The 15,333-nt window shown below is 56.8% G+C and overlaps 1 protein-coding gene and 7 non-coding genes across 9 annotated transcripts; 4 read left to right on the top strand and 4 right to left on the bottom strand.

Annotated features, from left to right (window-relative positions):
• The first annotated feature begins 49 nt into the window (after positions 1 to 49).
• Positions 50 to 122, top strand: TRNAK-UUU (transfer RNA lysine (anticodon UUU)). Its single transcript has one exon. It is a non-coding gene; the product is annotated as a tRNA-Lys (tRNA).
• A 552-nt stretch (positions 123 to 674) lies between these two features.
• On the top strand, positions 675 to 746 carry TRNAQ-CUG (transfer RNA glutamine (anticodon CUG)). Its single transcript has one exon. It is a non-coding gene; the product is annotated as a tRNA-Gln (tRNA).
• Positions 747 to 1,174: 428 nt separating this feature from the next.
• On the bottom strand, positions 1,175 to 1,256 carry TRNAL-UAG (transfer RNA leucine (anticodon UAG)). Its single transcript has one exon. It is a non-coding gene; the product is annotated as a tRNA-Leu (tRNA).
• A 460-nt stretch (positions 1,257 to 1,716) lies between these two features.
• HES7 (hes family bHLH transcription factor 7) lies at positions 1,717 to 7,468 on the bottom strand. 2 transcript variants are annotated; one of them, XM_036094538.2, is made up of 6 exons: positions 6,408 to 7,468; positions 5,973 to 6,039; positions 4,916 to 5,370; positions 3,876 to 3,971; positions 3,221 to 3,308; positions 1,717 to 2,895 (listed from the first exon to the last, which is right to left on the bottom strand). In XM_036094538.2, the coding sequence occupies exons 3-6, from the start codon at positions 4,955 to 4,957 to the stop codon at positions 2,426 to 2,428; spliced, it is 696 nt and encodes a 231-aa protein (XP_035950431.1). In that variant the 5' UTR covers positions 4,958 to 5,370; positions 5,973 to 6,039; positions 6,408 to 7,468; the 3' UTR covers positions 1,717 to 2,425. The 2 variants fall into 2 exon arrangements, with proteins under 2 accessions (XP_035950431.1, XP_035950430.2); XM_036094537.2 differs by lacking the exons at positions 4,916 to 5,370; positions 5,973 to 6,039; positions 6,408 to 7,468 and having other exon boundaries at positions 3,876 to 4,187.
• On the top strand, positions 1,751 to 1,837 carry TRNAR-UCU (transfer RNA arginine (anticodon UCU)). The gene is given in 2 exon segments: positions 1,751 to 1,787; positions 1,802 to 1,837. It is a non-coding gene; the product is annotated as a tRNA-Arg (tRNA).
• On the top strand, positions 6,654 to 6,724 carry TRNAG-GCC (transfer RNA glycine (anticodon GCC)). The gene has a single exon. It is a non-coding gene; the product is annotated as a tRNA-Gly (tRNA).
• A 6,910-nt stretch (positions 7,469 to 14,378) lies between the features above and the next one.
• TRNAS-CGA (transfer RNA serine (anticodon CGA)) lies at positions 14,379 to 14,460 on the bottom strand. The gene has a single exon. It is a non-coding gene; the product is annotated as a tRNA-Ser (tRNA).
• Positions 14,461 to 14,885: 425 nt separating this feature from the next.
• TRNAT-AGU (transfer RNA threonine (anticodon AGU)) lies at positions 14,886 to 14,959 on the bottom strand. The gene has a single exon. It is a non-coding gene; the product is annotated as a tRNA-Thr (tRNA).
• Between the last annotated feature and the right edge of the window lie 374 nt (positions 14,960 to 15,333).

The following is a 15,333-nucleotide window of genomic DNA, read 5'->3' on the forward strand; positions in this document are numbered from 1 at the left end:
TCCGCGGGCGAACAGCTCTTATAGGCAGTAGCGCAACCTCGTTGCAAGAGCCCGGATAGCTCAGTCGGTAGAGCATCAGACTTTTAATCTGAGGGTCCAGGGTTCAAGTCCCTGTTCGGGCGTCTGCGTTTTTTTCTTTTCTTTTTTTTTAGGAGTATGTATCTCTTCTTGAGTATGCGTAATATCTGTATTCCTTTAAACAAAAGCAAGAAAAAAAAAAAATAACAAAAGTGCTGTTACATGACTTTAAAAAAGAACTGATAGGGTTTTTAGTTTTCAGAAAGTAGAACGAGTGAGAGTGGAGGGAAAGTAGAGATGTTTCCTGCGAATTTCAGTGTTCTGGTAGGCACATTAAAGAGTAAACAGAACCAGGTGATATTAATTTTAATAACATATTTTATTTAACCCCATGAAATCTTATCTCAACCCGTACCCAATATTTTTAAATTATTAATGAAATTTTAACAATCTTCTTTTCAGTAAGTGCCGTGTCTTCTAAGTATGGTGTGTATTTTACACGTCACAGCGCATCGCAGTTCGTATCTCAGGAGCTCCGTAGAGGCGCCCACCGCTTCAGGTAGATGTTTTTGTTTTCTTTTCTGCGAATGGTAGAATGGGAGGGGCAAGAACTTCAGTATTTTATGTACACTCCCAGAAAAAGGCTCTCAGGAGTGGGTTCCATGGTGTAATGGTTAGCACTCTGGACTCTGAATCCAGCGATCCGAGTTCAAATCTCGGTGGAACCTTAAGTTTTGCCTCAACTCGTACCGTTATTTCTCAGCTTCGTGCATGAGCGTTTCTCGTCCCCCGAGAGGGTCTGAGAAGGAAAGCAAACGAAGACGCTGTCCTTTGGGCTTCCCAGACCGGGTCATCGGAGCCGCCGGCACACCATCAAAACACACGGTCAGCACTTAAAAAATAGAGCAAGTTGCGCTAGTTTTGAGAGAGAACGCAATTTCAGGACACCTTACTGCGGACATCAGTTCAGAAGAATCGAAAGTCTCTCTGGCGGTTCCCGCCAGGTTCTGGCTGCCACCACCCAGGCTGTCCCGAATAGCAGGGAGGGGATGGTGCCATCGCTGCAAGCAGTCCTTGTAAAAACAACAGGCATACGTCCCAGAGGAAGGGGGTTTATGAGTTCTAGGGTGCACAAACCACCAGAAAAACTCCATCTTGGCAGCGGTGGGATTCGAACCCACGCCTCCGAAGAGACTGGAGCCTAAATCCAGCGCCTTAGACCGCTCGGCCACGCTACCTGCGTGGAAACAAAGCCTCTCCGTAGTCCTCCTAAGAGACTAGAGGGGCGAGACAGGCTCGCGATGACTCTGCTAAGTCAGCGGGCCTTCTTTGGAAACCCCAGACCCAGGAGCAGCGGACGGCGAAACAGACAGGGCGGAGGAAATAGAGACACACCGATATTTGCAACGCAAACAAGTTTATTTTCGTGGGTGGGGCCACATCTGGGAGTGGGGTGCGCCTGGGCTGGAAGCATCCCCCAAGCGGGCAGCCGGAGCTCTGTACTCGCTCGCTCCTGCTCGGTTGCTCTCTCTCCCGGTCTCTTCCACCCGTGCGCGCCCGCACTCCCACCTGGCTCTCGTGCCTTTGGCCCGCTACCTCTCCCCGGCAGGCCTGCGAGGTCCCAACCACGCGCTCCTGGCCCGCCCCGCCCAATTCCCTCACACCCCTCTCCCTCCCCGCCCCTTGCGCATGCTAGTACCCGTAAGCCGTCAGACGCCGCCGCCCGCCAGGTGGCTCTGTGGCGCAATGGATAGCGCATTGGACTTCTAGTGACGAAAGAGCGATTCAAAGGTTGTGGGTTCGAATCCCACCAGAGTCGATTTTATTTCAATTTTTTTTTTTTCCCTTCCTCTTTATCCGGCTTTTCCTTAAAGGTTCCCATCCCTTCTCCCCCTACCCTATTTCAGTGTTTTCCACCTGGTTTCAGCTTCAACCTCAGTCTCCGCTCTGCTCTCTTCTTTACTTACCTGTCTGCCCCGGGGCTTGGGCCATGGAGAGCAGGACTGGGAGGGGCGGGAGACAGAAGGAAAGGGAGACAGAAGGAAAGTGGGCGTGGACGCCGACATAAAGGCAGGCCCCTGGCTCGGGGACACACGGGGATTTAATAACCACTTTATTCCATGCACTAAGGACTCGGGAAGGGACTGGGGCTGGGCCGGGGGCAGAGAGGGTACAATCCTAGACGCAAGGTGGGGGAGGGGGGGGCAGGGAAAAGGGACAGGAACCAGGGAAATATATATTTATATAGATACTCTAATATAGACCACATCTCACCCGCGCGCTGCGCCCGCGCGCCCCGCCGCCCTCCCCAACACCTGCTAGCCCCGACGCCCGGGTCCCTCTGCTGCCCTCGGGCTGGAGTCTCTACCTCACCCCCAGCCCCCGCCCCCGCCCCACCCCCCAAAGCTCAGGGCCAAGGTCTCCAGAAAGCGGGCGGCGGGGGCGGCGGGGCCTTGGGCGCCCCGTCTTGTCTATGCGGCGGCGGCGGCGGCAGCGGCGGCGGCGGCGGCGGCAGCAGTCCGGTGAGGGGCGCCTGCGCGCCGGAATCCCCGGCGCGGGGCGAGCAGGGGGACGGGGACCAGGCGCAGCGCGGGCTACGGGGGCCCTGGTGCACTGGGGGGCGCTGGTGCAGCGCGGGGCCGGGCGCCGGGGCGGCGGGGTCCAGCGGTGGGCGCGGCGCTTGGGGCCTCGCATCTACCGGTTCCGGCCGGGGCGGCTTGGGGCGCAGGTAGCCGTGCAGCGCGGAGAAGAGCTGGGCGCGGGCGGCCGGGCTGGCGTCGTGCGCGAAGGCCGCCAGGCGAAGCAGGCACTCGCGGAAGCCGGACAAGTAGCAGCTGGCGAGCGCCTCGGCGTCCTGGGCTGGGGACCGGGGAACCCCTGGAGCCGCGGCGGCGGGTGCGGCCGGCGGGAGCACCGGCGGGCAGGGCAGGGGCCCAGCAGGGGTGAGGGAAGGGGCGGGGCGCAGAGATACCGAGGCCCGACAGACGCACAGACAGAGACAAGAAGCCAGATGGACGGACAGAGGGAGAAAATGAGGGAGACACAGAGACAGACACGCGCGGGTGTTATTAACCTCGCCTCGGAGCAGAGCCTACCACTCCCCAAGCCCACCGTCCATCGCAGGGTCCGCCCCATCTACCCCGGCCCCGGGCCTCCGTGAATCCCCCCTCCCGCCCTCCGCTGCCCCACCCCCGCGCTGTACCCGGGGGCTCCACCCGGCTTCGCTCCCTCAAGTAGCCCACGGCGAACTCCAGTATCTCTGCTTTCTCCAGCTTCGGGTTGCGGAGGTTCTACAGACGGGAGGGGGAGGGCGCAAAGACAGAGAGGGGTGGGGAGAGAGGGGGAAGTGGCAGGGGGAAGAAGGGAGGGCGGATGCGGGAGCTGGGGGTGCCCCCGATCGCGTGTGCGCGCTGCCCGCGGAGCGCGCGACCGAATGCGGAGTGGCGATGAGCAAGGACGGTCCTGGGAAACCTTGAGACTACACCGTCCAACCCGAGGGGATGAAACCAACCCACAGGGTGAGGAGGGGGTTTGAAACGGCAAACCCAGGGACTGAAATGAACCACCCTGCAGGCTGTTTTGAGGGGGTATGGGGGAGGAGGAGCGAGCGTTTACACACCTAGAGGTTGAACACTGACCGACCCTGGGAGTGAAACTTACAGACCCGAGGGGTGGCCATGAAGATCGCGTTCTGAGAGCGAGAGGGGGCTCTGGGATGGGTTTCCAAGGGCGGGACTCGGGTCAGGAGGCCTTGGCGCCCGGCTCGCCAGTGCAGCGTGTGTCCCCACCCCAGTAGGAGGCCCCGGGTCGCGAGGACGGGATGCTGGGGACGCTCCGGGGGCGGTGGAAGGACTGACCTGGTCCCGGGTCCGCTCCAGCAGCAGCAGCCTCAGCTCTTCCAGGCTGCGGTTGATGCGGTCCCGGCGCCGCTTCTCCACCAGCGGCTTCAGCATCTGCGACCAGCAGGAAAGGGAGAGCGGGCCGACCGGACCGAGACTCAGCGGGGCCGCGCGGGCGTTCTGATCCAGCCGCTGGGATAGTCCCGCCCCACCCCTTCCCGGACACCCCCAACGAGGACCTAGGGCCGGGCCCATTGGGTCCCTCTCCGCTCCCGCTCCCAACGCCCCTAGGGTCAATGTCTGTAGCTCGCCTCCTCTCTCTCCCGGGTCTTCTGCATTCTCCTCTCTCAGTCTTGTCCTCCCTCCTCCCCTCTCTGTGTCTCTCCTTCTCCTCCTCCTCTTTTCTTTCTACGTCTCCGTCTCGTGCAGTCTCTCTGTCTCAGTGGAGAACTTTGGGGGCCCTCTTTGCGCCCAGACACGTGGCCCGCAAGGTGCCGGGCTCTGAGTCGGCGGCCCTGAGTGCAGAAAGGGAGATACCCAGCGCCACCGCGCCTCCTCTTCTCCCTCTAACCCGTCTATGCAGTCACATTACTCTACTGGTTCTAAAAGCTTCCACCCGGTCTCGGGCCTCTGGAACCAATGCATTCCGGGCCTTCTCTATGAGGCTGCCCTGGGCCAGCTCTGGCTCACCGAGCGCGGGGAGCAAGTGCCTAGCCTCTCCGCTCTTAGTTTCCACCCGCCTCCCTTAGCTCTGGGCTCCCCTTGCTTATTTCACTCAAATTCGTGCCCCCTCCCACGCCCTCCAAGCCGCAAGGTGCCACATCCCATTACCCAAACCCAAGACCTCTACTTCTGCCGCCCACGTAGCTCCTGCCCTGACCCTGTCCCCTTCTTCATACTTTGCAGCTTCCTTTCCACCTCCTGGCTCCTTGGGTCCCCCACGCACCTCTCCCCCTTCCAACCCTGCGCCTCCAGGCTCTTCCCTTCCCCCAGGGTCTCAGGGACCCGGTCCCCTGACCGGACCAAGGACCTCCGCTCCCTCCCCTCCCGCCTCTCACCTTGGGGCCGTCCCTATTGTCGGCTCGATCCCGAGTGACCATCGCTCCTCCGGACCCTGGTGTGGACCGAGCCCCTGCCCGCCTGGCGCCTTATATCCCGCAGGCTCCTGGGTTGGGGGGGGGGGGGTGTAGGACCCGGACCCGCCCCCTTCGGCACCCGGATCCCGCCCGGCGCGGCCCGGGGCACGAGGCTCCCGGAAAGGGGAGGAGCGCAAGGGGGAGGGGAAGGAGTGGAACTGGCCTGGGAGTGTGGGAAATGAGGGGCCAATGCAGCACTGGCTGGTTTAAGTCCCCTAAGGCTGTATAATGAGGTGGAACCCAGCTGAAGGGAGGAGGTTATTAGGGGGAGAGGGAGTTGAGGTGATTTGGGACAGGACTCAGGAATGAAGTTCAGAGTCCTCCCCGCCAACCACCATTCGCAGCTTTCTTGGGAGCTCTCCGTTCCCCCACCGACTCTGAAATAAAAGATAGCATCCCTCAGCCCCCAGACTGGATCTTATACGCCTTCCCCCAAAATCCACCTCCTAATTGGGTAAGGGAGTGACCTGAGTGTGCTGGGTGAATCTGTCTAATTCACCTGGGGTGAAGGAGCCGCTCTGTGAGATCTTAGTGAATCTTAATCCATTCCCCGAGCACTACGCACACTGGTCTGGGCTTGGGTCGTTCATACACACATAAGCACTACAGGCCCAGCTTACCCTTACAGGAGCGAGGGGGAAAGACGTGTGTTATCAAGTAGCTATTATAGAGCAGAGTGAAGCAGGTGCTGGGGAGAGGGTCATACTGACCGATGGCGGGCCTGGGGAGGAGCGGGACCCTCAAGGAAGAGGAAGCAAGGCTTTGAAGCATGGGCAGGGGGTGGAGAAACCTTCCCACTTAGAAGTATTTGATTCAAAACTAATTATAGGAGGTTCCGGCGTATGGTTTCCAGGACACCTGACATAAGTCGTGCTCCCGCTGCTTGCTCCTGGGGACCCCTCCAGCCCATTGGGGAGCAGGGAACAGGCAGTTTTCTTAAAGGGACAAGAAAGAGATACAAAAAGGGATCAACACCCACCTCAAACCAAGAACATGACCCTCTGCAGAATGGTGCGTGAACACTCGGAGGCTTCCAGATAAAGTGTCTGAGAAGACAAAATCAGAGATTTCACGGGACAGCCAGACCGCCGGGGACAAGGACACGGAAAGACAAGGTTGCAGACCGAGTCGGAAGATAAGCTGCGCAGTCAGAGGCCGACGAGGCTCTCCGAGCCCTCCCAGGGCCTCTCCACACCTTGGGGTTTTGTTTTGTTTTGTTTCACGGAGTCTGCCTTGCCAAAGCCCGAGCCCGGAGACACACAGACCTTGGGGAGGGGGCTCCCATTTGGGATCAGGGCCGCCAGCACATCCCACCTCCCCCTACCTGGGCCAAATGGGAGCGCAGATGTGTGGCCCCAGCAGCCCCCCTCGCCCCCCTCCTTGGGAACCTGCGCTCGGGCTGAGTTTTTCTCACCTGCACGCGAGGCTCGGGGCCTCGGGCTGTTCGCACCCGGGTGTGGGGCCGCCCCTGGCCATATGGGGCGACTTTATGGCCGGGTGGCCGGATCCGGGCGGGAGGAAGGATGGTCTGGCGCTCCACCCACGTCAGCTACTCGGGGCCGCTCCTTCGCCGAGCCCCTGGCCTACACCTTCTGCCTGACCACGGCCGCCTCCACCTCTTACAAGCTCAGGCAGGGCCACTAACGAGCAAGTGTCGCCTGCATTGGTGGTTCAGTGGTAGAATTCTCGCCTGCCACGCGGGAGGCCCGGGTTCGATTCCCGGCCAATGCACTGCCCAGTCTTTTTTTCATTTTTATTTTTTCTTGTCCCCAAATAGGGGAGAAGTCTGATGAAATGTCTAAGAAGCATCTCTGTTTGACATTCTTAGCAAATATTAATACTCAACTTTTTTACCCTATGGCAGAGTTGCAGGCTCTGGATCCAGATCCGGATTCTCAAGGTCCTCCCACTCCCGTCCTCCCAGCCCGGGGGTCCTGCTGCCTTCCACACCCCTCCCTCCGCCCCCCCGGCCCCGCACCTCCGCAGGCGTGACCCTGAGAAAGGACACGCTGCTCGGATCCCTGCCCCGGGGGTCCTCCCACCCTCCGCGGGGGAGGGGCGGGGCCTTTCCGCCCTACGCGCCGCAAGTCCCGGGCTCTTCTGGCCCTTTCTCTTCCTCGCTCGCTCTCTCCTAGTTTCTGTTCTCTCTGAAGCACGCCTGCTTTTTCTAAGTCCGTGGGTCCCGGCCTTTTGGTGCCGCCGTCTTCCTGTGCCCCCCGCGGCCCCCTCGGGGGCTCTATCTCTCCGGGTGTCTTAGCAGCGTCCGCGCGGTCTCGTTGGGTCTGCAGCTGCGTCCGTGCGTCTCTAGCTCCGGGCCTCTCCGGCCCGCGCGGCTCGTCTCCGGCGCGCCTGGGTCTCTGATCTCTCGCGGTCTCTCCGGGTCTCTGTCGCCTCCCGGCACTCTGCGCTCCCACGCTCCTGCCAGCCCCTGGGAAGCTCGCTCACACCTCCGAGCCCCCCGCCACCTCCCCGCCCGTCCCTTCCCGGCCGCTTTGATCCCGCACGCGTCGGGCCGGCGGGCGGCCGGGCGCCCTCGCCAGCTGCCGCGGCCACTTGTGAGCCGGGGAGGGGGGGGCCTGGGGGCGGGGGCGACCCCCCCCCACCCCTCCCGCCACGCCGCGCCGCTGCCCGCTGGGCTCCGCCGCTGCCCGGCCTCCTGCGGGCCCGGGTCTGTGGTTCGCTGAGTCTGGGTCGCTCTCCGGAGCTCGCCCTGGGCCTGCTCGGCCTCCGCTTTCTGCCTCGGGTCTGTTTCAGTCTGTTTCATCTGGGGGTTTCCTGTCTCTGGATTGTGTCAGGACGCGGAATGCTCTCTTCGCTACTCGCAGCCGCGGCCGTGGCTCCCAGCAGGGAACTGTGCGACAATCTGGGCATCTGTCTGCGAGTGTTACTCACTCAGTCGATACTCTTGGGTGCCAAGTATGGGTAGGCACTCAGGGTGCACTGGGTCTGGGCTCTGCTGAAGCTACATTATGGGGGGAGGGGAGTACAGAAAATAACTAAGAAAGCAGAAAATAATATAACACGGTTATTAGGCTGGTGGGGGTGGGGGGCGGGCAACCGGCCGGGACAACGGCTTGAGAGTGAAGTCCTGCTTTCTTTACTCTGGGTGGTCAGAGACATCCTCTAGGAAGAGGTGATATTTCAGCCCAGCAGAGCCCGCTGAAAGCAGGTGACAGGCGCGGCAAGTGCAAAGGCTCTGAGGCAGGAATGGATTTTGCTGGTGGGAGCTAGAGAAAGAGGGCCAATGTCCCTGGGACCGAGGATTTGGGGTGCAGCAGAGATAAGAGGGAGAGGCGGGCATGGCCCCATCACACAGGGCTTTGCAAGCTCAGCAAGGACTTTGGAGGGGAAGCAAGTGGAGGGTTTTAACCGGGAAAGTCATGGTCACTGACTTCTCTTTTAAATGACCACTTTGGCTGCTGTGTGGGACATCATTTGGGTTGCTGGAGCAGCCTTCTAGGCAAGACATTGATGGTGGCCTGTATCAGGTGGAGGCAGCGGAGACAGAAGTGAATGGGTTACTTCTTGGTGTTGGGCTTAAGTAACTGGCTGGATGATGGTGCCTTTTACTGAGATGGCAAACGCCAGGGGAGTGGAGCTTTGGGAAAAGTTTGGAGAGACAGACCAAACATTACGCTCTAGTCAGATTAGTTGAGATCCCCTTAGACATCCAAGCGTCTATGGGATGTATGAAGTTGGGGGTCAGAGGTGGAGGGTAAGTGTGGGGGCGTCCCTGGGAGATAGATGGCTTTAATGCTATGAGACTAGAGCACCCAGGGAGAGAGTGTGGAGAGAGAAGAGAGGGGCTGAGCAAGGAGCCCTGGGGCTCCCCCAAGACTTAGAGGCTGGGCCGAGGAGCAGGAATTGGCAAAGGAATCTAGAGTGATCCAGAAGGTAGCAGAAAAGCCAAAGGAGTGGGAGCTTGAAAAAGAGGGCCAGTGTCCCTGGGACAAAGAATTTGGGAAATCAGGATAACAGCGAGTCTATGAAGGAGGGAGCCACTGGTTCTAGCTAAGCTCCTGGGAGGTCAAGTAAGGACAAGAGAGCGAAGCGACCATCAGCTTAGCATCTTGGACATCGCCGATGACCTGGGCAGAGGGGCGCCTGAGCGCAGTCCCGTTAGGGTGGGTTGATGGAAGAATGGGAGGGAAGGCATGCAGACAGCAGCTGTAGACATCTCCAGCAAGTTCTGCCATGAACGGTGAGCAGAACAGTGTGTGGCACATAGGGGCACGGACCATCCTGGAGGCTGAAGGGAGCAGCCCAGGGAGGGGGGCAGGGAGGAGGGTGGGGGCTGGGCAGTAGACTCCTGTGCCAGGCAGAGAAATCAGCCTCAGGTAGTAGGGACGGCTCCTCACCCACAGGCAGATGGGGGGACACAGAGGGTGCGGGTCAGTTGGGGTGCAGGGAGAATGAGCCAGGTTCTCCTGGTTGCTCTCATTTCCTCAAAGAAGAAAGAGTCCAGCTCGCTGCTGGAAGGGAGAGAGCTCAGGTCGTTTGAGGAGAAAGAAGGTGTGAAATGTTCATTTTGGAGAGTAGGAAAAGCCCCGTGGGCTAGAGGAGTAGGATTTCTAGGCAGGTTGAGAGTCCATTTGAGACGTGGGATCAAAAGTTTCAAGTGCAGAGGGCAATTCACCACAAAGCTAATTCAGTTTATGCTTCAGGACCCCCTCGCTTGCACAGACTCCTGGGGGGGGGGGTGGCGGCTAGCAAATGTGTTCACATGGCCATGTGCTTCTATAAGATTGGCAAAAGTAAGATATTTCAACTGTGAACGGTGAAGACCGCTGTCTCTTCCCACTCTGCCAGCCTGTCACTCTTTCCCTCTGGGGTTGGAGTGGCTGCTGCCACTTTGGGATCCAGTTCCGGGAAAGGGGAGCTGGAGAGACATACAATGTACGGTTTCGTGGGATATGTTGAGGTGGTTCCCAATGACTTCCACGTATAACGGGTTAGCCTGGCTACCCTGGTGTGGGAATGAGTTCCAGGAAGCTGCTATCACCTGTGTCCGTCACCAGGCCTTGTGCCATGAAGGAGCAAAGCCAGGGCGGGCACAGGCCACACGAATGGGTCCAGTGGCTCTTGTCACTATAAGGACGTGGATGGTGGAGGAGAAGCCAGCTTGGAAACAGAACCGGTAGCTAGTCTGTAGGAAGTATCAGAGATGTGCAGGCTGCTCATTCATGCAAAGAAGTTGTATTTTTCTGGACTTGGTGACATGGGTGGCATCAGTCAGCGTTTCCAATTTGTGAGTTGTGATCTCTCTACAAAGCCCACCTTTGTATGATTTTCTTTAAAAGCCCCCCTCCCAAATTATAGACACATCAAGCCCCCAAAACCTGAGGCCAGTTGTCCTGGCTGCACGATTTTCTCCAGCAGGGTTTCCTGTGCAGATATGAGGCTGAGAGACCACCCTCCAGGCGGATGCCCAGTGTTTCTGAGGGTTTGGGGTGGGGGGTCTCTGTGCGGCCTGCAGGCCCCTGTCAGTGTGGGCCTGGGTGCGGGTCCCGTGCATATGGTGTGTGTATGGGTGTCTGGGCCTCTTCCTGGCCACCGCCATCTCAACAGCGACCGCATCTGGGCTTGGGGGAGGGGAGCTCGTGTCCCACACGCGCTGGGCCCCTAAGGAGGCGGGAGGCACGGCCAGGAACTGAGACAGCACAGCTGGTGGAGTGTCCCGAGCTTCCCCTCCCCCGCTGGGACGTCTCCCCAGGCCTGGGTTCCAAGGCTCAGCTCCTCCCTCTTTGTTCTTCAAAGGGGAGGCTGGCTTCCTGGGACCCCCTGGGTCCTGGGTAGGGGGAGTTCCTGGAGGGTTGGGTCTTGGGGGCTTGGGAGTTGGGAAGTAGGAGGACCAGGCCGCCCCCTGGGGGGGGGGCAAAGGATGAATCAGGATAGAAGACCCCAAAAAACCCAAAACAAAACAGGATAATCCCCACCCTCACTGGCCAGGCAGTCTTGTAGGGGAAACAGTCACAGGAACATTATGCAAAACGTATTTGTCAGGTGGTGGTTACGTGCTTTGGAGAAAAGCCAGCAAAGGACCGGAGAGTGGGAATTGTAATTTCCGAGGGTATGATCAGAGAAGGACTCACTGAGAAGGTGAAATTTAAGAGGTGAGAGCTACACAGGAGTGCCTCGGGGAAGAGCTCTCCAGGCAGACACCAGGCAGGAAAAGTCTTGAGGGACAACATGCCTGGCTTGTCAAGGAGGGGATGGCGGCACCGGACGAGGTTGGCATGGCCAGAGTTGAGATCAGAGAGATAAAGGGGGGGCAGGGCCTGATCACCCAGGACCTTCTAGAAGGTTTCATGGACTTTGTCAGGATTCACCCATTTCTGAAGGAGATGAGAGCCCATTGGAGGGCTCTTCCACCCCCCACCCCCACAACTAGCTTTTTTTGTTTTGTTCTGTTTCTAGCACTTTTAACACTATAGTACAGTTATCAATATCAAAATTAATATAATACCATTATTTAATTCTCCAGTCCATATTCAAATTTCCTAAAGTGTTTCAGGGATGTCCTTATAGCTCTTTTGTCCTGATTCAAGAGCCAGTCCAGGATCACGTGGTTTTGTCTCACTCCTAGGTCCTTTCAGTCTCATTTAATCTGCAAGAATCTTCGCTGTTGACCTTCTCGGTTTTGAAGAGTTCAGGACCGTTATTCTGTAGAGGGTCCTTCTGTTTGGCTTGTCGGATGTTTCTTCACGGTTAGAATCAAGTTATTCAGATTATGTCTTTTTGGCAGGGACATCACCACGGAAGTGACACCAGGTCCTTCTCGGCCTTCCGTGTTGTCACGTAGGAAGACACAGGTCAGTTTGCCTCAATAATAATACTGTCTTCGGTCACGTGGTTAGATGGTGTTGGCCAGGGCTGTCCACCGGAACGTTATTATTGGCCCCCTCCCGAGGAGTAATTAATGTAATTTGTGGGAAGATACTTTGAGACTCTTCGCTACTTATGGCCCCATTAAGGTTCACCCTCTACTTGAGTATTCATTGATGATTTCTAACTCTATATTTATTAGTTGGCAGTTTACTGTAAAAAGAGCCATCCCCTTCCTTCCCATTTTATTTATTTATACTGATACGAACTTTGGAGTCTTAACTGATTTAAGGAATTATAATCCATCACAATCACTCCTTATTTTAATGCTCGATTTGTCCCAGATTTAGCCAACGGGAGCTCCTTTAGCTGTAACCCCTAGCTGTTATGTCTTTTTTTTTATAGGTACCCCAAATTCTTTGAACATTACTTTGCTGTGCAACAAAGTGTTCCAAGAGCATCTTATAATTCCCTAACTGAAGCCCTGGAATCAGCCTTTTTTCCTAGGAGCCCTGGTTCATTTTTTTTTTTTTAAGATTTTATTTATTTACTTGACAGAGACACAGCGAGAGAGGGAACACAGGCAGGGAGAGTGGGAGAGGGAGAAGCAGGGCTCGATCCCAGGACCCTGGGATCATGACCTGAGCCAAAGGCAGACGCTTAACCGACTGAGCCACCCAGGCGCCCCGGCCGTGGTTCATTTTAGAGGAGAATGGTATTTAGTAACCAAGATCTGGTCACTTGTGTGCTTATTGCTATTTGTGTATCATTCCTTCTAGGCTTTCTCAGTGGAAAGAGCTAGGAAATATATATGTATATATGTATGCTTGTTTATGTTTATGTATGTATGTTTATATGTCACTAGTTAAAAACCATGAATTCATATTGCTATCCCATGGAAGATTTTGAAGAGAGGAATGACAGATTCTGATTTATGTTTTGAAAGGATCACTATGCCTAATGTGTTCAGAGTAGACTGCAAAGGAACAAGGAAAAGAAAGGAAGCAAGGAAATAATCTAGGGGCTGTTGTAATAATCTCAGTGAGAGATGTGGGTGGCTTGGACCAGGGTGTAGTGGTGACATGGTGATAAGTAGCCAGGTTTTTAACATGTTTTAAATAAAAAATTCCTGACTGCGTGTGTGTGAGAGAGAGAATCAGGGATGATCCTAAGGTTTTTAGTCTGACCAACTGAAGAAATGGAATTGTCCTTTCCTGAGATAGAAGATCTACAGGTGAAGCTCATTTCGGGGGGAAGCCAGGAGTTGGTTTGGCCATTTTGTTTGTGATTAGATATCACAAATGGAAACGATATTAGATATCCAAGCAGAAATGATAAGTAGATAATAGTATATATGCATCTATAATTCAGGAAAGAGTTGTGGAGCTGGAGATGAACATTTTGGATGTATTTATGTATTATTAGTTGATATTTAAAGAGATCACTAAGGAGTGAGTATAGATAGAGAGAGAAGAGGTTGGAAAACTGAGAGGTGGAAACACTTTGACATTCAGAGATCCAGAAGGTGATCAACCAGCAAAGGAGTCTGTGCATGAGCTGCTAATGATGTAGAAGGAATATCAGAAGAGTTAGGGTGTCCCAGAGGGCAAGTGAAGAGAGCGTTTCTAAGGGGAGGGTAAGCATCCATAAGTAGTGATCAATGGATTTAGCAATGCACTGTCCTTTGGTAACCTGTTAACAAGAGCACCTTGAAGAATGGGGTGGGGGGAGGGTGGGCACTTGATTAGAGAGGGTTCAAAGGAGAACGGGAAAATGGAATTGGGGGAGAGTAGGTATATGATAACATGTTTTGCAGAAGAGGGGAACAGAGAGACGGAGTGGGAGCTGAAGGGGGGGTGTGTGGTGTCAGGGTCGTTTTTGTTGTCCTGCTTGTTCCAAATTGGAATACGTTTCAGTATGTGTGCAGGCTGGTGGGAGTGATCCAGCTAGAGAGGAAAACTGATGGTGCAGGAAGGAGAGCAGGGTCCTTGAGCCCTTGTGGGCCAGGGGAATGGGAGATCTAGTAAGTGCAGGGGTTGGCCTTGGTTAGGTGGAAGGTTCGTCTACACCACTGAGAGAAAGGAAGAGCATGTAACCACAGACAGGTAGGCAGTCAGGTAGGTAGGCAGGTGCGATTGCGGATATCGATGGGGAAATCTCTCCAGAAAGCCTTATTTTCTCAGTGAACCAGGAAGGCCGAGGGAGGAAGAAGGGACTCGTGGTTCGGGGTGACAAAAGGGATGAAACAGTCGTATGGGAGACTTGCAGGGGGGAGGGATAAGGGGGATGTAAGACGACTGTCGAAGAGCCCTGAGAAGCCACCCGGGTTTGGGGACGTGAACAATTCAAATTAGTAGTTAAGTGACTTTTACAGGACACACCCATGGGAGGAGGCGCAGGTCTGAGCGTAAGGCCCGCAAGGGGGCGCTCGCGGGCTGGTCGCGGGTGGCGGAGGCCCCCAGAAGAAATGCGGTATCTTCTCCAAGGGAAGGAAGCGCTAGGAAAACAAATGGCTTTCTCTCTCTCCAAGGGCAGTAACGCGCGTTCCCAAAAGTACACACGCTGTGAGCAGGATTCGAACCTGCGCGGGGAGACCCCATTGGATTTCGAGTCCAACGCCTTAACCACTCGGCCATCACAGCCGCGTGCGGCTTGGGGCCTGCGCAACTATAGCTGCCTATCAACGGGCCCGCCTCCCGCCGGCCCCGCCCCTCCGCCTCGGGACGTGTGTGCGCGTGCGCCTCGGCCGGGGGGGGGGTGCGGGTCGCGGCCCTGCGGAAGCCGCAGCCCTCCCGCTCTCCCTCCCCGCCCACGACAAAATGAGCCCGAGCCCCAGCCCAGGGTCCCACGTCCTCGAGCGCAAGGGATGCCCGCGTCACCCCGGTTCGTGAAAGCGAAGCGCGAGTGAGCCTCCGAATTTCCACTAAAAGTGCGCGGGAGCGGAAGCTCCAGGTGGGATTGGCTGGGGAAGAATAAGAATCTTCCGGAAGGTGTCACACGAAGAGCCTTGGGGAAGGTTGGAAGCGCGTTGCCCTTGCAGCAATAATATACCACCTTTTGGGGGCCCAGGCACCGCTGGGATTCGAACCCAGGATCTCCTGTTTACTAGACAGGCGCTTTAACCAGCTAAGCCACGGCGCCGGCGGAAGGAGCGTTGCGTCTGGAGGTATATCAGGCACTCGGGGGAGTCAGTAAGCGAGAACCGCAAGACAGCGGTCGCCGCGGATCCTCCGCCACCTCAGTTCCAAGGCTTTCCCCTCCCTTCCCAGGTCCCGAGCCGGAGGGTTAACGCTCCGCCCCTCCCGTCTCCCACACCTCGGGGGCCCAGCTCGACCATGAATGGGTGCTTGACCTCACGTCCCGCAGCCCCCCTGGACTGGGCCCTCTCCTGCGTGGGGACACAGTGACGGAGCAGCTGAACACCCTCACCGGCTTCGGGGCCCCCGCAGGCTGGGCCGGCTTTCCGGCCGCCCCCCGCCCTGCTTCCCACGACACACCCCGCTGACGCCAGGTGA

Source organism: Halichoerus grypus, chromosome 2 (assembly GCF_964656455.1).
Source record: "Halichoerus grypus chromosome 2, mHalGry1.hap1.1, whole genome shotgun sequence".
Taxonomy (NCBI): Eukaryota; Metazoa; Chordata; class Mammalia; order Carnivora; family Phocidae; genus Halichoerus; species Halichoerus grypus.